Genomic DNA, 22,487 nt, shown 5'->3' on the forward strand with positions numbered 1-22,487 from the left:
AATTTCAGTGTGATGTTTTGTCACTAAACATGTTCTTGGAATACCCACCTCTCTCTCTCCTCCATTTTGTGCCTTGGAAATAATTTCAAGCTCGAGGTCATCATCGAGGATGTCTTATTTGTCTAATTGCCACCAGGGTCCATGTGGAACAAGGAGGGTGGACTAATATGCATGGGTGCAGAGTGGTGCCCCACATGGAGGCGTTTATAGTCAAATCGCAATCAGTGGGCCAAGCAGCGTGTGTGAAAATGTGTTACCCATTAATCTCCCGATTTAGACATAAAGTAGCGTCATTTAATTTAGAGTCTGGTTGAAATAATTGACACTTCTCCATATTCTGTTTTTGGATCAGTACAGCGCACAAATTCCATCCATTATTTCAAACCAAACTCTGATTATACACAATAATGTTTAATGACTGATCATAATCTCCAATTCTCTACGCTGTATAACTAGAGGTGATGCCGCAATGTGAGTAATTGACGTGGCTTTAAAATGATGCATGAGTGAGCAGGAGATCTCATTTCTCATATCTGTCTGTCCTTTATTTCCCCCCAGCCTTATTGCATTCTTCTCATTTCCTTCACATTATTGATTAAGAGGCGGGGATAGGACATGAGAAAGAAGGGAGAATTGACAAATAGAAGAAGCTACTGTACAGTTCAACAGTTAACATAACAGTTCCTTCAGTGGCCTCCAGGTGGTACTATTGAGGACAGAATGGGGTCAGATTGGACTGATGGATGACAATAAAACAAACCATAGACACAGATTAAATTTAATTGATTGATGTTTTTTTTATTATTATTAATTAATAAAATGATCATTAACAGAACATAACACCACACACAAGGAGCTCAAGGTGTTTAGCAAAGAGTAAGACAAACGCCTTAGTGTTTGTGTCCATTTACAAACATGGATCTGACACCTTTCCCCTAACCTCAAAAAGACTTCTATACATCTACATCTGATGTATTTCTACCTAGCCTGAACAACATGGTTCCATCTGCTATACAGTAACCACTGTCTAAGTTTGGTCACTGCAGTTCCCCAGACAGCCACAGGAGGTCTCTTTCCAAATCCTATCAGCGTAGCAAGCGTTGGATGTTCAGCATGGACGTGACTGGAATCCTATAATTTCCAGGCATTTCTCATCATGGTGACAAAGTATTCGTCACTGTCGATAGAGGCACTCACTCCGCTGTAGTAGTTCAGAAACTCTTCTTGTGTGACCTGTGACATTATATTACATAATATTAAAACATAAATCTGTGTTTATAGGATGCAAACTTTGAGGAAGAACAGGGTAAAAGGATCTAAGGACTAGTAGTACTTTAGTGTCACCTTTACTCTAGCACTGAAGAATAGCTGTTTTAACAAATCATGTTTTGTGGTGAATAGCATGTGTTTACTCGACCTTGCCATCTTTGTTGTAGGGTGAGTCAAAGCTGTCCAAGAAGGAGCGAAACACTTGCTCTTGGTTCCACTCTCCGCTCTTGAACTTGGGATGGTGCTGGCTGTTGTAGACCCCCTGCAGGTCCTCTACGGTCACCAGGCCATCCCCAGTCCTGTCCAGCTTCTTAAAAGCCTCTGCAATGATCTGCTTCCTCGTATTTGACATTGGGGGCTTGGAGACGACATAATAAGGTCAAGTAAACTGAACTGCTCACAATCAAACTTATTTTACTATCACCAAAATATGCTGTCAAACTCACACCCTATATGTTTTAAACTTTGCTGCTGAGGCTGTACAAGACAATGTGGTGCTCTGCACAAAGTGTTTGCTACCTCAACCTCTGTACCATATTCAAAGTAGAAGCCCTCACCATTGTGTGACTGCTAAGTAAGTGCAAAACCTCAACTGTTCACTGCATGCACAAAAACGAAATATACACTTACCCTTAATTTTTCCAGGAACTCGTTAAAATCGACTGTTCCACTTCCATCCTTATCAAATATTTGGAACACTTCCAAAGCCCTCTCTTTGACCATGGTCACTCCATAGGTGTCCAACCCCTTCTGGAACTCCTGCAGATCCAGGGATTTGCTACTATCATCATCCATGATGCGAAATGTCCTTTGATGCACAAGAACAAGTCCATGAAAACAATGTGAGAGAAAAGAGAAGCGCAAAATCTGCTTGCTTTACAGTGCAACCAATTTATTGATAAACTGACCTTTCTGTCAGTCAGACCTTTATCATTGAAACTATAGAGTAGACAGTTACCCAGAACATCTCTAACAATTACTTGAACGTTGGGTCAAGATGCAGTGCCTCAGAATTTATAATCTACTGTAGAATATACTGTAATTTAAGGTATCATACTGAACACAGTTATGGCATTTCTTCCTTTTAAGTGATACAATTCTAAGCAATTTTCTCATGTATATCCTGCATGCCTTTGACATGTATAATGAAGTAAAGCAAAGAAAGCTTGAAAAGAGTATTTTACAAAGATACTCTAAAATGTCCTGGGCAGATGTGTTGGTGCCCTAAATTACATACAGCCTAAATTACTGTATTATAGTGATGTTTCAAATAAGAGAAAGATAAATTATTGGATCATGATGTTTCAAACTAATGGTTTCACCTGAATTTAGTATTGCTGATTAGGCTACTGTATTGTGTATTTAGTAATTTAGCCTATTTAAAAGGAGAACAGTAGTCACTCACAGACCAGAAAGGAAATTATAGGCGAGCATGTTAAAGGTATCATAAAATCTTTAAGTAGCTTGATGCTCAGGTGACTGCAGCTGCACATTTATTATGGTAATGGGGAGTGTAGCCAACCTTGCTGGGTGTAGCTGCAAGAGGAAAGTTTAACCAGACTAAACAAAGGGATAGTGTAAATTGGAAGACAAAGAAACAAATAAAACTTCGGTGAACTCCACGGTCCATGTTTATTTATGAATTATTAGAGGATTATTTTGAATAAATCATCTTCACCGTCTTTTGCATTTTCAAATGTCGCTGTACATGTACAATAATAAAGACTATTCTATGCTAAGGTCAAGGTAAATCAGTGTGTGATCACACCATTTGTCACCAATTACGTTTTCCATGTAAATTAGACTAGACCTTAATACTTTCAGACCCTGTAGCCTACAGAGATTGTAAAATTGGTCTCCAGTCAAAAGTGAAGTCTAATTGTAATTTAATGATAGGCCTACAGATGAATGCTAAATAGCCTACTTTTCAAATTATTTTGGGGAAAAGAGGGGTTTTGCTTTTGTTTTATGAGCATACCAACAATTTCAGACACCACCTCCTATGTTATATTAATCTGAGATTATACACAACTACAATTTACCTCCCAAGTCCCTTGATTCCAGCAGCTCCTCTTGCCAGGCACTGCTTCCTGAGATCTTCCAGGGCATCTGATGATTGCAGATCACTAGATGCCATCTTTCTTTAAAAGCAGCGCAACACGAAGTTATCTTAATATTGCTTTATTTTTGGTAGATTCTGACGAGCCTATCATAACAAATTTGAAAGCGTCACCTAACAAAGTAAAGGCCTACTCACTAGCCTACTCCTCCTCACAACACACGCGCGAGTGAGCTAAACCAGTTGAAGTTGTTGGCATGGATACTTTGTTGATTTTGCTCCGCGTCTGTGGCAACTAACCATAGTAGCAGACGAAGAAAAAAAAGTATCCGCGCACTCAAATCAAGCATGGCAGCCTAAAATGGGGGGGGAAACCTTGTGGAGGTAATTTTCAAGATACTAGTCAACATGATGCATTTTATTGATTATTTAACGTAAGGTAGCATGCTCTCGTTTCCCTGGCTTAGTAGCCTACCTGTCTGTCTCAGTTGGCTGGTGCATATGGTGAAAATGATAGCGGGGCACATATAGGCCTACAGTAGGCCTATATACAGTAATGTAGGCCTATATTAGGCTACCACACTATAAATAACTTACCGAGTTACCTTACCTTTAGTTGTGAAGATGCTGTGTTTCTTGCTGTCTTGTTGGCACTGTTGTGTCACCCAGGTTGATTACAAAAAATGTCCATGCTCCACCCTCCTTCTTGTCGTCGTGAGGTTATGGGCGGTTGGGAAAGGGTGGGCCTAACCCCACAGTTAAACTCACAGTTTGTACCATTGTGTCAACTCACTAATATTTAGTTCTAAGATAAATACTGAAATGAAATTGATCAAGACGTATAATGTCCAGGGTTGCCTTGCCTGAGATGTGAGGATAGCCCTGACTGCTGTCCTCATGTAGGCTACCAGTAGTAAAACCTGGTGTAGGCCTATAATGGAGTGAGAACAGTTTGAAAATGTTTCTTTTTCAAAACATTTTGAAGAAGAAATTGTCTTTTTCTATCAGCGGCGTCATTATTTTCACTCGTGGCCGCTGTAATCGGTGGTGATTACTGATCCCACTGATGATAGTTCTAATCTGCGCATTTTCAAGAAATGAGCAGGCCTAACTTTCCAAAGGAGACAAGGTGATTACATGAGTCAGCTTGGATATTTACACTGTAAGTTTGGCTGTTAAACATTTAAAAGATTGATCATTTGTGCACTGCGGCTGAAGAAAGGTCTGCGAAGATGTTCTTAATTGGTCACATCTGTGAATGTGTAGATGTTGTCTAACGAGTGGTTTGGCTTGGACCGCTGAACGCTCTCTGCACCAAAATGTTTACACTGAGCTGTTTACTGTTTTTTCCAAAACACCATGTAAACAGCATATTTCTGCCCCTCCATTCACACATTAATGCATTGGGTAGACCTCCTGGGTTAGAATAAGGAGTTAGGCCCACATTCTCATGCAAAGGACGTGCATAGTAACCCATGAGGCTAGACTGGGTAAACCCAGCCCAATCTGCCAGCGATTGGGTTTCGCCCTGCAGCTCAGAAACCTGCACATAATCTCTTATGCTTCCTGTCCACATTTTCTGGAACCAATCACAATCTGGCTTATCCACCAGGCGCACCCGGATCGTTGGTCTGATTGGTTGAAGGACTGCCCATTGATCATACCTGTTGTGCAGTAGAAATACAGTGCAGACTCCCCAGACTACTGTACAATCTCAAAAGATTGAGTTTAGTCAGGTGATAGCCAGGCTACCATGAGGCCACATTTGGTGTAGATTTTTCTTTTCATTTGAAAATAATAATTTTCCTTTGCTCGGAACTTGCAGGATGTTTATCTACATCTGTGACATGCATGACTATGATTAGATTATGAAGAACAGTCATTTATAGCTCTGGTCTGGCACTTCGCTTATCTTATCATGGTTGGCTGGGTAAACCCCCATGGCATGCTGTCAAACCGTCATCTGTAGGTCACTACTCAAAAGAGTTTTAGATCCAAGCATTAACTTTTTGACACAACGGCAAGTTAGGCTTCTTTTTCATAGACTCCATAAACAAGTATATGTATTTTTAAGCTGGTTAAGTTTATTCAGCTGTGTTTTAAAGAATATCAGAATACAAACTCGATTTTGGCACGTTGTTTAAAAATAAATAAATCTTTTCTCCCATGCTACCACATACTCTAAAATAAATAAACAAACCACTTTCCAATAAATATTGATTATTCACAAAAAAAAAAAGATGCACTGCATCAACTTAACTGCCGTTGGATCATGGTTGGATCAATCCAACAATGCTAGATCTGGTAACTGTTGCTGAAAAACCAAGGTGAGAATAATCTAAAATAAAAATAAAAAATAAAAACATGATAAACATAGTGCTTTCTGCCATCATGCCATGCCTTCTGATAACATGCACAAGGATGGAGAAGGCATCGGAATCCTTTTCATTCTCACTAGTCCTAACTATAGATACATCAGGAGGCCAAAGCCTGTAGGCTACTGCTTTCTGTAGTTGTGCAAGTGCAGTGTGGTTTTTTTTGCCCAGAAATCTTGTAATTTTCCCTGATAAACTTTAATCTCAATGGCCGGGTTTGCCCTTTAATCTTAAAGTTTATCAGGGATAAAACAAATACCCTTTTGAGAAGTCAGTCCACAATCGCAGATGCAAATATCCTCTCTAACACAAAACAAAGCCAACATAAAGCATTAGTAAAACAAACAATTAAGGGTATACTTTTTGTAACAAAACAAAACAAAACAAAACAAAAAAAAATCTATATGGAATGGGGTTTACAGACAAAATAGGCATTTTAGATTTTACAATGTGTGGTGTTTTGTACAGGTAGTTGGTATGTGCTGAGATGAAGGAGAATAACGTTGGAAGTAGTGTGTTACATGTCTCTTGGCTCTTACATTAATCACTGGTACAGCACACCACACATTGCTTGTATCCTGAACACTGTGTGCTATGAGATCAGCGCAAATGAGCCATGCGGTAATGGGGTTACAGCAACAGCTCACTTTGACGATTCGTGTGAGACTGAGCTAGCAGGCATGTCTGTAGTCCTCCCGGCTAGTTGCATTTAAGCACATTAGTGAAGACTTCAGTCCTTTTTTCAGCTGTGATGGGTTCTGGCTCAGGTCTAATCCTGTTGTGGACTTTTCTTTATTTAACTGTAAGGTAATTGTTTAATTTGACTGGCCACACTTTGTAGAACAGGGAGTTGCAAGCTCTCTATACTGTGCATTAGGGCAGTGAAGCTTGCATGAAAACCCTGTGTGACAAAGATGCAGCAGGCCTAGGTCCTCCACGCAGGTCAATCACAGATGCATTCAATAACCTACTCTATGTGGTTTGATGAATGCATCTTTTTGTCTGCATTTGACAAGTTTCACTGGAGTGAGGACATTGATGTCAGTAATGGCCGGGTTTGCCCTTTTGCATTGAAACATGTGCGATGCAAATCTGCTTTGACAGGTGACTTTAACTGCCTGTCTGAGATAGCTTCAGAATCTACTGACCACTGTAACAGGTTTGTTTTCACTAGGCTGAGTGGAATGTTGAGGAACGATTATTTACTTCTGTCTTGGCAGAAGAATAACATACGTTTGTGTTATAAAAGGTTTGTTAGAGGCAAGTTTGGGGTTTGGGTGGGAACTCTGTCAAGAGAAGTATGAGTTTGAATGGGACTTATCGCGTTGTTTTGGCAAGGCTTTAGAAGCAGGAGATTTAGAATATGGCCATCTGTATTTGAGAACTATTAGTACAGCCTGACCTAATAGATTTTAGAAAGTGTGAAAGAACAAAAAAAGATATACTAAGTTATATGACCGAATGCTCAAGTACAAGGAGATGGGTTTGTAGTCTCTGAATTGATTTTCAGTCCAGGAAAAACAAAATGTGAGGTAGATATGCACATACAAACAACTTAATACTTCATTAAAATAGCATTTATAAGCAGGTAACACATCAAAAACAAACATTCCTAGCCAGATATTTTGCTGGTTTTGTAAAAAACACAAACTGGTCCATCCAGAATAAGTCATGGGAATCATTTCAGTGTCAATTGTATATAATTGTTCCAAGTCGTGAAAGGCCTTTGGTAGTCTCCAGGTTTCCATTACTGTCTGGTCTTAGTGGAGGTTCTGACCTCTGGACACTCGAGAAACGAAACGGTGCGCCTTCCTTAAGGCTGGTTGTGACCCCCACAGCCCTTTGGGCATTGGCCGTGTCACATCACTTTTGTCAGGCATCTGTAGTCCAATCCTCCTCCTCAATCACAGTGCATCTCCAACTGACCGGCGCCATGCACCCCCCCACCCCCCCCCCCCCCTTACACCAGTGTTGTCACACACAGCCGCACTCCCTGGCCGACACTTCGGGGATGGTGTAGAAAATGTTGTTGTTGCTAAGGAAGGACATGTCCTTCTCGTAGCGCGTGGGCCGGCAGCAGGGGCTGTAGCGGGCCTTGTCCTTGCGCCCCCGGCCCCTGGTGTTGAGGTCGTCCAGCTGTCCGGCCCGCTGCATGTGCTCCAGGACCATGTCGTAGTGGCGCCGGCGCGCCGTGCACTTGCCGCTGCAGTAGCGGAACACCACCATCTCGTCGCTCTCGTAGCCCAGGCCCAGCTCGCTGACCGTCCGGTGGACCTCGCGCAGTCCGCACGGACGCTGGTCCCTGCGCGCGCGCTTAGTCCTGCGGCTCTGCCTGTCCTCAGAGCTCCACGCACCGCTGCGAGCGTCGTCCTCCTGTTCCTGTCCGTCCTCCCGACGACTCTTCCGGTCCACCAGCGCGCCGACGATCTGCTTCAGCTCGCCCTCCGTGAAGCTCTGGAAGAGGTAGGTGACTGTAGGAGAGAGAGAGCAGACAGGCGTCATGAGAAGTGTGTTAGGTAAGCTCAAACATGGATATCCACAATGCCATCATCTTTCATCTCTAGGAAGACACAAAAGCATTGCAAACTTTTTGGAAATGTATTTGCTGCAATATATACTATATATATGCCTTTCCATCTAACCCTTGTATCTAACTTCAAAGATGTTTTCAATCACCTTACATCGACTGTGAGTTTCAGGTCCCAAAGTAAGAATCTAACCCTTGTCCCTAACTTCAGAGATATTGTTGATCCCTAAGTTATTCTGAATCCCTCACTTTGATGAGCAGAATGTCTGTTTTTGATTTGTGTAGCGGACACAGATGTGTCCTCTCTCTGAAATGGACTTAAAATGAACGCGCTTAAAATATTCCAATGAGCTGGATGGAAACCCAATCATGAACACTAGCCCAGACTCAACGCCATTTCACACCTCCCTGTCAGTTCGTTTGCACATTTCCGAGCAGTGACTCTTCACGTCCCACCACTTTCGTCTGCGGTGTGTGGCGGAGACACATGAGGTGCTAGCTGACTCTGCGTAAGAGTGCAGCGCATAAAGGCCCTAGTCACATAAACAAACTGGAGACCGCATGGAGAAAGCCCCTAAGCCTGCTGTCAAGGGCCTTCAAGTGCCAGCTCATCAGTACTGGCACGGCTGTCAGGGGCGGACAGAAACAAGCCAGCTTACACTCGGAGAGGAGAGAGCCCACGTTGTCCACAGACCGGGCACGCCGACGGAGACCACCCATCCTCGCTGACCTCGGAGGTGACGAGGATGTTGATGTCGGCGAGGGCAATGATGTTGTTGTCGACGGTGATGATGATGACGTTGGCGGTAAAGGCGGCGCCATCAGGGATGCCACCCAAGAGCGCTGTTTGGCTGGCGTGGGGAGCATCGCGGCGGGCATCACGGCAGGCTTAGTGAGGAGGACGCACAGAGATGCACAGCAGAGCAGGATGGCCAAGGTGGCACCTTTCCATAACTTCATTTTAGAATGGATTGGTGCATTGAAACTCTGCGAAAGCAAGCGAGACAGAGAGGAACATGGTTACATGTGCAGTATCTTCCCCTTGGCCCCAGGCCTACAAGGTGTCACGAAACAGATATTCAACAAGCAATCTTTTATCACCTCCAGCACTGTGAACTCTCTCGGAGTTGAAGTTAGTTCTAGGTGTTTTTTTGTTCTAGCTGCTCATGATCCAAATGTGTGTGTATGGGCCGAAAATCTGTCTGGCATGTTTTAAAATACTCACAACCAGGGAGAACTCCAAATATGAATCAGTAGCTGTGTATGTTATGTTATGTTATGTACATAGTATGTATATTATCTCTTGCCGTTCATCAACAGTAATTTTAATTGGCCCCTATTGAATTGCATCATGAAGCTTGTGTAGCAGCGGTTATTATTTCACGGTTGTTATTTTATTTCGGCTCCAATCGGTTTATCATTAACCAGGGGTTTAAAAGACCACCGTTCACCGCATTCTGACTTCGCTAAAAAACACTTCCACCCAAGTTTCATACCTTTCTAAAGCTGGAAACAGAGGGTGTTAAAGGCACATCAATCATTGGCTGAGCGTGTTGGTGCAGTTCACCCCGCATGGTACAAGACTGATCGTTACTAGAATTAGGCACTTCTTTGACGGGAAGCCATGAGACATCACCTGCTGACGAGCTGAGCCTTGGTCCTCTGTCCTTTGCTAAATAAACTTCCATTACATGTGGACTTGAAAGAATGCAACGAAAGTGCACTGACTCACATTGTGAAAGAGAGGAAATAATCATTCTCAAACAGGAATCGCCATGACACACCTATTTGCTGACCTTGGGGCCTCCTGGTCCATATGGATAAATGTGTGTGTGTAAGTGGGCGCGCATGTGTGTGTGTGCATGTGCGTGCGTGCATCAGTCAGTGTTATGTTCCCCTTTCACCTCCCTCCAACACCACTCACACCGGACTCAGAGGGTGTGCGTGTGTGTGTGTGTGTGTGTGTGCGTGTGCGCTCCCTCCAACACCACTCTCACCGGACTCAGAAGGCCACTCAGAGGAATTACATCACACAACTTCCTGTTATTTTTCCCTGGACATCTTCTTTTCCTCTCCTTTGAGTTAAAAAAGGTGAATCTCCCCCTTTCCCCTCTGCCCTCTCCCTCTGCTGCATTCACTAGTAGGCTACTGTGTTTTTTGTTCTAGAACAGGGTTAGGACAAGCAAAACATTTCCGCAGATCAGGAAATGGCAAACGGGTTGGGACTAAGGACATATCCAGACCAGTCGGCCCCCTCCCGGACCCCAACAAAGCGCTTTGCCAGACTGGGTTCGAGGTGGCCTCAGTGGACCACATCCAGGCATGAGGCCTCCCATCTTGCATGCTACGAGACAACGTCGATGGGAATGATGCGTGTCGTGCCTCCGTGTGATTCTCCCTCTTAAAAGTTCCAGCTCTTCAGAGGGTGCTTATTTTGATATGAGTAACCCAACACCAATTTGTTTGGCCTCTCCAAGAGAGACAATAGAAAGGACGTTTTCGGTATCGGCACCCAACGCCAAACAAGAAAGACTTGTAACTAACACGCAGCAGTGACTGCTCAGATTCACCCAAGATTACTGAAGGATTTCCGTGTGCAGTTCCGAGAAATTAGCCGACGTTCCAGGCACCAGAAAGGTGGCCCTTGATTGCACTGTTTACAATTTTAAGTCCTTCATATGGCGACTGCGCTTGATGGAGGACCGACCATCTGTTTTATTTCCTAACTCTTGTGTGTGTTGGAGTTTCCAAGCATGCTATCACCCAAGACTCAGCTCTTCCTCATGTTTTCTTTTCTGAACATGACAGATGGAGTTTAATATAGGAACGCTTTGAAGAGCATGCTACGGCACCATATAATGGTTATAAATTATGACATCATTATTTGATTTCATTACCACAACGTCTGTTATCTCATCACGTCTGGTTTTAGCACAAGACTCTGTTATTGCAAGCGTATATGTCACAACTCATCAAGATGCTCTCTCTCTCTCTCTCTCTCTCTCTCTCTAATTGCAGTCAGACACTTGTGTCAGGTCAGAAATGAGGGCAACTGATGAATGGCCCTCCTGAGGTAAGATTGTTCCCATCTGCTGTCAGGTTGGGTAAGTGGTGATGAATCGAGGGCTAATGTCCTCTCCCCCATTTGAGCCCACAGTCAACCATTTCCAACATACACACACTTAAAACCCATTATTGGTGTGCAGGAAAAAAAGAAACACCTTGCCCCTAGTGGAGATCGTGTGGCTGACTCCCATCTCTGAAGATGACAGGGTGAAACGAGGGACCATTAACGTCAAAGTCAATGAAGCAGCAACCCTCAGCTACCTGGACAAACGTCATCTCAACATTTCCTCAATGTCAACATAAAGCTTCCAAAGCCACCATCACATTCCAGACCCCCGGCGTGTTGAGATATTCATAAGACGTTCCGCTATCTCATGTCTTTAACCGTCATCTCTTTCGGCCACACAGAGGGGCCCATTCATAAAGCCCGCTGTCACGACCGCTAAAGTGTCATCGTGTCTCGTAGGTCGTGCTTTCTGTCCCCTTTCTCTTCTCTGCACCACAAATAGGTCTCTATACCCATCTGTGGTCTGCATTGCCTGGGCTCCCCACCATCTCCACTCTTTTCATTTGACCCCCTCTAGGGTCTTACGCACTGTCGGATCATGGTCACAACTCACAACAGGCCGTTCAGTGTGAGCTGTGCAGATATGTCAAAGTTTTGACAGAAACCATGTCTGCGGGAAGCAATCAGCGTGAAGAATGCTATGGCAGTGTGGGGAGTTTGTGGCTCGCGGCCATGCTACATGTAAGGACTGAAACCCTCCTTTGTTCGGTCCAAAATTGACATGAACTTCTGTCACAGATCACTTAAAGTCCATGATCTAACTCAGTCTAAGCCCCACGTATGTCCTATCCTCTCTCCATCTCCCTCTCGCTCTCTCTTTCTCTCTCTCTCTCACACACACACACACACACACACACTGAGCCTATCCATGAACCATGAAATGTCAGACATGCACAAAATGCAGAAATACTTGTCTCTTTCTTTTTATATTGTAGGTCTTATCTGATCCAGAGACGAAACATGATGAATGAAGAGGGCTCTATTGACCTGCCAGGGCAAGCATGATGCGCTTATCATAACAATTTCCTTTGCCATATTTGCTGCCGCATCAATCATAGACTAATTTCCTTTGCATAGAAAATCCCCACCACTGCCATCCTCGGAACGTTCCATCAATACCGGGAAACTCTTATCTCTGCAAACCTATTATCAAATTAAGAACTATCTCGTATGTACCCTGTAAACACAACTAAATCCTCGGAGAATCAATTTTAATATCTAATATCCTCTGTTGTTTTTAATCAGTGGCACATTAACAACGGACAAATTTGTTCCAGCAAGACCGTCCTTGTCTGTCTAAACATGTGAGCGAGGGTAACACTGACGCCGCTCAATGACAGCACACAAAGTTGCTGATCCATTCATTTAAAATAGCACACAGCCGTAGCTGCCGTCGGCCCGCTTACAGGGTATTGATAGTAGTGCTTGCATAACTTACGGTAACCACCACCAGTAATTACACGTCATCCTGCTGCCTATCCCAGTCCAAGTGTAAGCCGTAGGAGCAACCCTGGGTGTGTGTGGGAGAGTGAGAGGCAAGCCCCTGGGGCAGCTGGGAAGCGTGTGAGAAAAGACGCCAACTCTCACCTCAGCATTTTCATCCCTTTGTCCAAACCACTGGGTTAGTCACCTCGCTTCTCTCCGTCTCTGTCTTTCTCGTACTGACTTTCTTTCTTTCTCTCACTTCTCCCTTGGCTGTTGCCTGTCTAACTTTCTTCCCCCTTCGCCCTCTTCCTTTCAGGCCCACACCCGTGGCACACCCCTCTCCTTCACCGCTGTGGGGCTATAGATTTACACTGTGGCTCAAATCAAACAGGAGGAAGAAGGAAGAGGGGGCGATTGGAAGAGCAAGTCAGCATTGGACACACACATGCTTTTACAACATGCGTTATATTTTTCCTGTAAATAAGGGACAGCAGCTGGTTTGATATTTGCTGTTGGCGCACTTCCTGGTGGATGTGTCCTTTGCTTGTTTTATGGCGGGCTCCATAAAGGGCGAGTGGAGAAGCGTGGCCGCGGCCAGTAATGGGAACACACTCCAAAGATCAGGGCCGGATTAGCACTAATGCCTCCCCACTTTATCTGCCTTCACGTGGGATAACACCTGCGATTGGCCGACTGAAGGTGTGGCCCCGGCCATCTGACTTAATCTCTTAGCCCTACCCTGCTTCAACTCCCCCCACCGCACCACCCCAATACGCCAGCCATAACCTCCCTCTCCGCACAACGACTCAGACGCAGAGAGAGAGAGGGGGAGACAGAGGGAGGATCCCCAGGTACGTCACTACAAAGCCTGGGGAATAGACTTGTGTGGCACACATATGTACTGTACGTACGCACACAAATTCTGACAGCAGGGCAACCAGCTGCTGTATTTGGCAAACCTGTTTGACCATAACACATTTTTCACAAATCTGAAATATTTGCAGCTCATTCAAAACGTCAATATCTAATAAGCATGTCGACAGCCCGTTTTATATTACCTCCAGGGATTTTCCACACTCATATAGCTATTGTATTGCAAACCGGGGATGTTTGCCTTCTTATCTTTGTATGCATGTGTCTGCTCAAATTAATGAGATGAGCACACAGTAGTGATCAAATACAAGGGAAAGCCTGTATAGCCTGCATTGTGTGCTTTTATAACCATCATATACAGACCAACAGAAGTGGCAGCAACTTAACTAGCTTTGGTCCTCTATAGCCTCTATACGGCTAAATGGCTTTAATAGGACCTCGGCCTACAGAGAGCGATCCTTGCTAACATGAAGCACAGGTCGACGCGGGTTAATCAGCTCTCTTTGCTCTAATGCCCAGCGAACAGTCTGCCTGAGCCACCTCGTTGCTGCGGGCATCATGACCGCACTGCATCCTGGGAGAGCGCTATGCACCCCTCGCTTCTACGCACTGCGAGCAACTGGTACAGCATGATACAGTTGTGTGCAGAGGCTAGTATTTGTTCCGGAAGACAAGGCACTGACTATGTGTTTAGACTTTCCACCTATGACCCATGTACTGGTAGCACTCAAAGCTGGTTGTAGTTGTTGTAGCTGCTGCTCTTGCATGTTTGCCTTAAAAGCATGTGGCCAAGTACAGGCAAATTCTCCTTTCGAAGTTTAACCAGGCAAAGGTCTCTTTTTAAACAGCCTTTTTTCCTGGAACACAGAGCCAAACCTCTAGGAACCTCTAGGAATGGCAAGGTGCAGCGTCTCCGAAGCAAAGCCAGTGATTTTTCACCTGGCCAAGGCTGATTTGTGTGTCCCCAGCCATCACTCGGCGTGAGGAATTCACCATCATTACGCAGTCTGCCATCCCAAGGTCAGGAAGGCAGGCGTTTAAACAGCCCTCGCGGCCCCTCTCCCAGCCCCTCGCTCTCTGGGCAATCACCCTACCATACACACAGCCTGGTTCCGGCACACCCACCTTTAAAGAAAAGCCAAGCGATTGAAAGCATGTGTACGTTTGCAAGAGACCTACTGCTATTTGGATGCATTGAACCTATACACACACACACACACACAGTTTGAGTTTGTTTGTGCCCCTGCCTTTTTTTTTTCTTTTCTCTCGTTTTGTGTAGACCGGGTCTTTGCGTTGTTAACGTGGCATCCCTCCTTCTAGGGAAATTAGTGGAGGGAGTGTTGGTTTACTCAAGCCACTTTGAGATCATCAGTATTTTGTATACAGAGATCTGATCCCTTAGTGAAAGCAGCGTGGGTTTTTTTGTCATGTGACGGGGGCACAAAAAGCCTTGATGGGAGCTCTCTGGCATGGGCTGAATAGCTTTTCTGCCTTCAACATGTCACTGCAAGGAGGGAAAAAAAACACATGTCGGAGTGTCAATTTGAAATATGTTGAGACATTTAAGGGGATCAGCGAAAAACATTCCTGAGCTTTCAGTGGATTGTTTTGCCATGTGCCTATCAGATAGAGAGAGAGAAGAGGAAGAAGAAGACGGAGATAGAGAGAGAGCCGCATGCTTCCGAAAAAAAAAAAGGTTTACCCCGTCTCGTGCCAGAAGTGCCGTGGGCGTCAAACGTGGGGTTTGTGTGATTGATGGAAGTCCTTCATGGGGTTTGAAAAGTAAGCCAGATTGGATCTCTGGGTTACGGGAGTTGAAGAGCTCAAGTGAGGAGAAGCTTAGCCTCCGGTGCCCCGGCCTCCCGTAACGGGCCTCGCATCCCACTGCCCCCCCCCCTCAGGCCAAGGGTCACCGGCCTCCCCATTTACTTTTCATAGCAGAGAAATCACGCACATGACACATGGTGAGTAAGCGTAGCTGTTAGCACCACGAGGCTTCTGTCATTAGGCTTGTCTCTCTGTCCTAGAGTTAGTGACTGACTTAAAACCCTGAACAGGTGTCAGACAGTGATGGGGTGCACTTTGGAGATTAGTTCATTTTTTTAGGTTAATCCACCCAGCACCCCCACCCCTCCACACCCTTTGCACCATTTCCGCACCAAAATGGTCTCAACAAGTGTCTTGGAATCAGAACAAGCTGAAGCTTCTAAACATGTCAAAGGACAATGTGTGCAACCATGCTGCAACCTATGTTGTTTGTATTTCTCTGTTAAGATCGCTATCTGTCAAGGTCGCTGAACACATTTCAGGAATGCCAGATCAAAAGGTGAACACCGTGGAGTGACGAGAACTATGCGGACCGATAGGAAATGCGGACATCAAACAAACTTGCCAAGCAAATGTCAGCCCTGAGCTCTCGCCAGCACACTGACATTTTGTGAACCTTTGCCTCTGCGCGGTGCTTAACGCATTCGCACTAAGCCGCGGCTTATTCTAACAAAAGGAGATGTGTCCTTACCGTTCGCTTGGCTAATCCAGCCTTATCTTTATGTCGCTGTATTGGGTTGACCTCAAGACAAGTGCCAGTCCAATAAGTCCCTCATCATGAGGCAAAGGATGAGATGGGCACACACACACACACACTTTCTGTCTCTGGTCTCTCCGCCCCCTCGGCCCTCTACACCTTCTACATCTGGGGGCGGCCGGGAAAGCTCCTCCAGCGCTGTGGTGCGTGCCGTCCGTCCGTCCGTCCGAACGTGCGTCTCTGCAGATGCTTCAAGCGGACTCCTCCCTAGAGGTCCCTCATGGTGCTGCGGACTTTTCCAGAATTATGAAATCACCGCTGGCTCACATCCTCCCTGAAGATGGGTGTTTGTAGTTTCCTCATGCTTTTGGGGGTGGGCGTGTGTGTGTGTGCAGACTTGGTGTTTGAAGGTTGGGGTGTGGAGCGCCTTCCAACAAGTCCTTGACACTTCAAATTCTCTGCTTGGCCAATGCTTAATGTTTTGGTTTGTTGAAATCCCTTCTGTATACACTGGTGTTCCTGTCCCTCCACTTGCCCCCGTTTGCTGAGGGTATTCCACTCAGCCGGGAGAGGCAGACCTAGAACATAAATTGTACAATTCAAACAGGGAAGGGGAACACTATCCATGTGCACTAACACTTCAACACATCCAAGCCAACACCATCTACGAAAACAAAACTAAGTTATGTTGCATGTCTTTTTCCCGAGTAAAGTTCTCTATGTGTCCACGTTCTCTCCTGTGCACAGACTAAACGTATCAGACGTATGTATGTGTGTCAAAGGCACAGACTACCAATCAATTCAGACAGAGACAACAGAAGTTAGACTGCAGCTTAGCAGCTTTTTTTGCGTGCAATTCAAAAGGCATCGTATCTCAGACAAGATCCTCGAGATGCAAACACAAATCCAACAGTAAACATTCCAAACTATGATCGACTGCAACTTCCATGTAATGTAGTACCTATTACAGATGATTCTATCTGTCTTATTCTTAGTTGCTAGAGAGAGACTCACCTTTTGAGCTTGTGTGAGGATGGTCAGGGCAGACAGACTGTCCGGATTGAAAGTGTCCTGTTCATGTGGCGGAGAGAAGCCTTTTAGAGGATCAGAGGAGTGTACGGGCTGAGAAGTGCATCCATGTGTGTGTGTGTGTGTGTGTGTGTCTGAGTCCATGCGTGTGCGAGAGAGAGCCAAAGCTCTGTAGGAGTTCTCAATGTCTGTCTCTCCCTCTCCCTCTCCCTCTCTCGCTCTCTCTCTCCCTCTCTCTGACTGTGGCTCCTCCTCAGTGGTGTGCAGTGAGGAGCAGCAGGCTCGGATTACCACTGACTGCTAATCTGGCCACTGTGGGCCCTGGCAGACTCAGCGGGGCTACGCAATGCCTCTGTGGCCCGTGTCCTGCCAGAGGGCTCCCTCGGGGCCCCCAGGGGCCACCCATGCCGTGGCTCCCAATACGGCCACAAGAGGCAGCATTTCAGACAGCTCTGCCCGCCTGACGTGTGGGTTAACCAGTAACTTTAGTGCCAATCAACATGTCAATCACTCTAGTCTTCACTATACTGGGGCACTTTTTTTCTGATGCTTGTGCAACAACCATGATGCACAGATGACTGCATGGCTATTGGTGCCTCTGCTGCAAGTTAATTAATTCAGGGACTTATAATATGTGGACCACTCACTGCAATGAGATGTTTACAATTCTGGTGTGCATGTTTTGAAGGTTGTGCAGTGACCATGATGACTGCTAGAGAGAGAGAGAGAGAGAGAGAGAGTTCAACATTCTTCTCTCTCTACCAAAGATCCTCTTTGGACAATGACTCTTTTGGGGAAACACGCCTCCGAACAAGTCCTGGACACAAGCAGCATGGATTTTAGATGCCTGATTGCTACCATTTAAAAAGAAAGCGAGAGGCGTGGGATGGAGGCTTTTGGGGAAGCCAAGGACAAGGGATTGTGTGTGCAAGGGGACCTGAGTTCACAAGTAAGCGTGCAGCCCCGTGAGGTCAGCGAAAGCTTTACCTTACAGTGTTCTCGCCGTGCTAGAAACATGGCCTGACCTGGTTGTGAGGGCTGCCCGCTGGCTTGACATTCCGAGTAATTGGGAATTTGCTTGAGCGTCCTCTTTCTGCTTTGATGGCTCGTCCCCAAGCGCACTTTATTGGGATAACGTTACGGCCCGTCTGGATGGATGTTCTGGTCCAAGGGAGAGGGAAAATTATGCGCTCGTAATTTAGAATACTACGATGGAAAGCGCCCCGAAGTAAAACATCACAGCGGCCGCTTCGGAGGTAAAAGCAGAAGTGGATTTGTCTCAGAATCACAGATTCACGTCTCGGCTTCCAAAAACAAGCTGCCACCTTTTACCGTCAGTTTTTATTCCCCTGCATGTGTGGGATCCACACGAGAAAATAGAGAGCAGATGGAAGCTTTCGGGAAAGTCTCCAGTTCTCTAATCTGAAGAATAAATAAATACCTGACTGCTGAGAGAGAGAGAGAGAGAGAGGGAGGAGAGAGAGAGAGAGGGAGAGAGAGACAGGGTGAGACACCCAACACGCACTAGGGTGACCTGTCCATACAAGACCATTCCAGCAGGTCTGAGGAGTTTGGGAACAACAGGGAACAGGATCAGGGTTGGAGGGGCCTCTCCTCACTGTGCAGGAACACCTCGGCCAGCTTGTTCAGGAGAGTCAGAATCCTCAGCGGCTGCAGATGTGTTATGGAACAAGCGAAACATTCCATTCAGCCAAGATACTGCGCGAGACGTGAACAAGAAGAGTGGTCTGGAGAAAGTGGTCCCTTATCAGAAGGGGATCAGGTGGGATTTGTCCGATATAAATATAAAAACATACCACTCCACTCTGAGCAATCTGAGCTCTAAACCTCACAAATTCTTTAATAAATCCATCTTTTACAATGTAGCCTTTGGGCAACATACTGGAATTTGGCAAAAACACTTCAGTTCGGGTAGATTTGTCAATCAGTGTAAATCCACAACACATTTCTACAATTATAGTTGAGTTTGAATAATGTCTGACTCCAATCCAAATATGGTACAGTGATTGCTCTTAACTGATGGTTGAGGCATGAGATACTAAAACTATTTGGTCAGCATTTGTTGAATATTCAATTTGTGTGGTGAAGTTAACACTGATGTAAACAGGATAGAGCTTTGTGCATTATTGAATGCATATTGTGTCTCTGCCGCCGTTTTCCTGTCATAGGTACAATGAGGAATGTAGGCTACTGCAATGATCCAGCTCAGTTGCCTCTTTGGGTTAGACCTGCAAGTGAGCACATCTTTTGCTTGATAGATTTTAAGTGATATAACATATTGCTGAGCTTGGCCGTCTGTCAGATTGTTTATTGTATCATTATGTAATCTTTTGAATCATTTAGTCTTCCAGTGACCTTGGTCTAAAGACAGATTGTAATGTGTCAGCTATAAGTTGAATTCGCCTGGGACATGAACATCTGAGCAGTCCTTTGGAGATAAGTTACTCTGGCACCCTACAATTTACACAAGAAAAAAGAGGAAATATGCAACAGCACATCTATTCACAAACTCTTATAACAACATGATCCAACCTTTCATCCCCATATGTCATTTTATGTCCATGACAATGTAAGTGTAAGTAGCAGTAGAGGTACAGTACAATAAATTGTATATATTACTTCTGACCACCACTCGGCATGGGCAGTTAAGTGAACACGTCTTTAATGTGGTTTTAGAATATTTTTCCACATTCTCATTTTCAGTTCTGTTTCTCTAAACTCTACTACACTCTGAAATGGAGCTCTGAGGAACGTCTTACATCCCCATTAAACAGTTTTTACACAGATTTGCACGCCTCCTCTCTGAAAAGCCTCGTGTTGACAGGAGAGTGACCTTAGATTGGACCCGCTGGATGTCTCATTCCCAGTTTAGTTTCCCCAACTTTAAACATATACCACCGTCACTCACACTCACACTCACACACACACACACACACACACACACACACACTGATTCAGTGCTGCAAATTACTGCTCTGATTGGTATTAAACAAAAGAAAGAGTCTCAGCCTAGACAGGTATTTAACACACTTGTTTTTCTTCCCCCCCAGTGTACAGTAGCGTGAAAAGTATAGGGTGACGTCCCTTTCAACAGCATGAAGAAAGGTACTCTATCACCCAAACAATTTCAATGCATGATGATGTCTCCAGAGCAGTGCTTCCAAAGAAATGTCAGCTAAACAGTTCCTATGAAAATTGTTAGTCAAGCAAGAAAGGGCGTGTCTTATCAGTGTGCGCTACTTCCTTAAACATTCAGATAGAAAAGATAGAAGGCGTGCAAATGATGAAGGAATACATGGTTAGGTCTTATATTCATGTTAATGTTATGCGGCAGATTCTTTGGTCCAAAGCAAGACAAGGATAAAACGGAGGTTATTGTCTTTGGCCCTTCTAAATCCAGAGTCTCCCCCATGTCAGACCTGGGTGCTCTCTCTCCCCCATGTCACATCTTGTGCAAAAAACCTGGGCGTCATCTTCAATTCTGACCTTTGCTTTAATAAGCAAATTGCTACTGTGGTAAAGAACAGCTTCTACCAGCTCAGAGTAATCAGCAAACAAACCCTCTCTATCATTTAAAGACCTGGAGAAAGTAATTCATGCCTTTATTGCATCACGGCTGGACTACTGTAATTCACTATACCTGGGACTTCCTCAGACACTCGTCTCACGCCTACAGCTGGTTCAGAATGAGCAGCAAAACTGCTGACTGGGTCTAAGAAGAGGGAGCACATTACCCCCATCCTTGCCTCTCTCCACTGGTTGCCAATCCAGTACAGAATTCATTTTAAGACTTTATTGATGGTTTTTAAAGCTCTTAATGGTCTGGCCCCATCTTATATATCAGACCTCATCCATCTCCCCCCAGGGCCCTCAGATCCTGCAGCATGGGTCTTTTGCATGTCCCACGCTCCAGACTTAAGCAAAGAGGTGATAGAGCTTTCGCAGTAGTTGCACCTCGCCTGTGGAATCAGCTGCCACCCCCTGTCAGAGATGCTCCCTCTGTCACCAGTTTTAAATCGGCTAAAAAAACACCTCTTCTCATTGGCGTTCCCTGTCAGTGTATGATTGCTTTTATTTTTATTTTATTCTATTTTATTTTTACCTTTTTTTTCTTTTTTTTTTTTTTTAAATGTTTCTTGCCTGTTAAACTTGCACCTGTACGGCACTGTGGTCAGTGTAAACTGTATTTTATATGTGCCTTATAAATAAATTGTACTTACTTACTTACTTACAAAGCAACTTACAACAATATCAATGACAAATATATTATCATTGAACATGAGCAGAAGGCTATAATAATGGATAGAGTGGAAGTCTGTGATGGAGGGAATATATCACCTCTTACAACCATGTGGAGAACAGTCACTGCATGACTTGATCAAATGACCAGAGCTTGTCTCAACAGGAGCCAGAAACAACAGAGGGCTCATAATGGTAACATGAGCTATTGTTTATCTCTCAGCATTACAAATGCTAACAGGATGTTTTTTTCCCCTCAGATGACTGAAGGTTTACTGAAAGAGCATTGGTTCATGATCTTGACATCTGAGGTTGTAAGATCCGGCCAAGCCTGCATCCACATGCATTGGAAAGACGTGCTTTGTGATGATCGATATTGTCTATCCTCAATTGATTTGTTATTAAGCCTTTGAGATGTGTTGGTTTACTCTCCTACTCAGACTTTTGCTGCCAGGCGGTAGATGCTTGCTTCATGATCTCTTTGTTTTCATTCTGTGTCTGTAGGTTGGCCATTCTTTTCAAGTGAACAGAGAGTAGAAAACTCACTCAGACATCCACTCCTGACTCATGCTGTATATTGCTCTGTATATAATGTATATATGTGTACATATTGAACAACGGCAAGTCTGCACAACAACTCTAAACGGCTGTTTAGGATGGTTTACAGTTCAACAGAACACAGGCCACAGTGTTCTTGCTGCTTCAAATTCCAATACATAGACAATAGCAGAGTGTAACATATGTTTCATGTATCCTATGAAGGCTTAAGCAAACAAGCCAGCGAGAAATGCCCTCAATCAAGGCTGGGGTCAAGGTTTATTTCCCCGCCGGAATTTATTTCTGCCATCGAAATATTTATTTTCCTTTGGAAATCATGGACCTAATTATGGAGCCATCACAGTACGGAGCGAATCCTTCTAAGTCGGCCGAAAACATGTGGGCAAACACACACTGGGAATGTCTGGGAATGGACTGGGCGCAAATTGTTGAGAAAATCCTGCGGGTTCCTAAAC

General features: G+C 44.7%; 2 protein-coding genes across 3 annotated transcripts; both read right to left on the reverse strand.

The window, feature by feature from the left end:
- Positions 1–797: 797 nt before the first annotated feature.
- Positions 798–4,043, reverse strand: capsla (calcyphosine-like a). 2 transcript variants are annotated; one of them, XM_062555284.1, is made up of 5 exons: positions 3,939–4,043; positions 3,312–3,410; positions 1,900–2,077; positions 1,418–1,627; positions 798–1,233 (listed from the first exon to the last, which is right to left on the reverse strand). In XM_062555284.1, the coding sequence occupies exons 2-5, from the start codon at positions 3,404–3,406 to the stop codon at positions 1,132–1,134; spliced, it is 585 nt and encodes a 194-aa protein (XP_062411268.1). In that variant the 5' UTR covers positions 3,407–3,410; positions 3,939–4,043; the 3' UTR covers positions 798–1,131. The 2 variants fall into 2 exon arrangements, with proteins under 2 accessions (XP_062411268.1, XP_062411278.1); XM_062555294.1 differs by having other exon boundaries at positions 3,926–3,983.
- Positions 4,044–7,677: 3,634 nt separating this feature from the next.
- On the reverse strand, positions 7,678–16,331 carry LOC134101596 (glial cell line-derived neurotrophic factor). The gene is made up of 3 exons (XM_062555306.1): positions 16,180–16,331; positions 8,890–9,217; positions 7,678–8,174 (listed from the first exon to the last, which is right to left on the reverse strand). Exons 2-3 carry the CDS (start codon positions 9,188–9,190, stop codon positions 7,678–7,680), a joined length of 798 nt encoding a protein of 265 aa, XP_062411290.1. The 5' UTR covers positions 9,191–9,217; positions 16,180–16,331.
- Between the last annotated feature and the right edge of the window lie 6,156 nt (positions 16,332–22,487).

This window comes from Sardina pilchardus, chromosome 2, assembly GCF_963854185.1.
Source record: "Sardina pilchardus chromosome 2, fSarPil1.1, whole genome shotgun sequence".
Classification (NCBI taxonomy): Eukaryota; Metazoa; Chordata; class Actinopteri; order Clupeiformes; family Clupeidae; genus Sardina; species Sardina pilchardus.

Excerpts from the sequence above, each read along its gene's own strand:
- LOC134101596 (XM_062555306.1), bottom strand. The coding sequence starts at position 9,190 with ATGAAGTTATGGAAAGGTGCCACCTTGGCCATCCTGCTCTGCTGTGCA. Across the intron at positions 8,175-8,889 it reads GGGCTCTCTCCTCTCCGAGT|TCACCTACCTCTTCCAGAGC; the intron begins GTAAGCTGGCTT and ends TCTCTCCTACAG.
- capsla (XM_062555284.1), bottom strand. The coding sequence starts at position 3,406 with ATGGCATCTAGTGATCTGCAATCATCAGATGCCCTGGAAGATCTCAGG. Across the intron at positions 2,078-3,311 it reads GGAATCAAGGGACTTGGGAG|GACATTTCGCATCATGGATG; the intron begins GTAAATTGTAGT and ends TGTGCATCAAAG. Across the intron at positions 1,628-1,899 it reads AGTTCCTGGAAAAATTAAGG|CCCCCAATGTCAAATACGAG; the intron begins GTAAGTGTATAT and ends GTCGTCTCCAAG.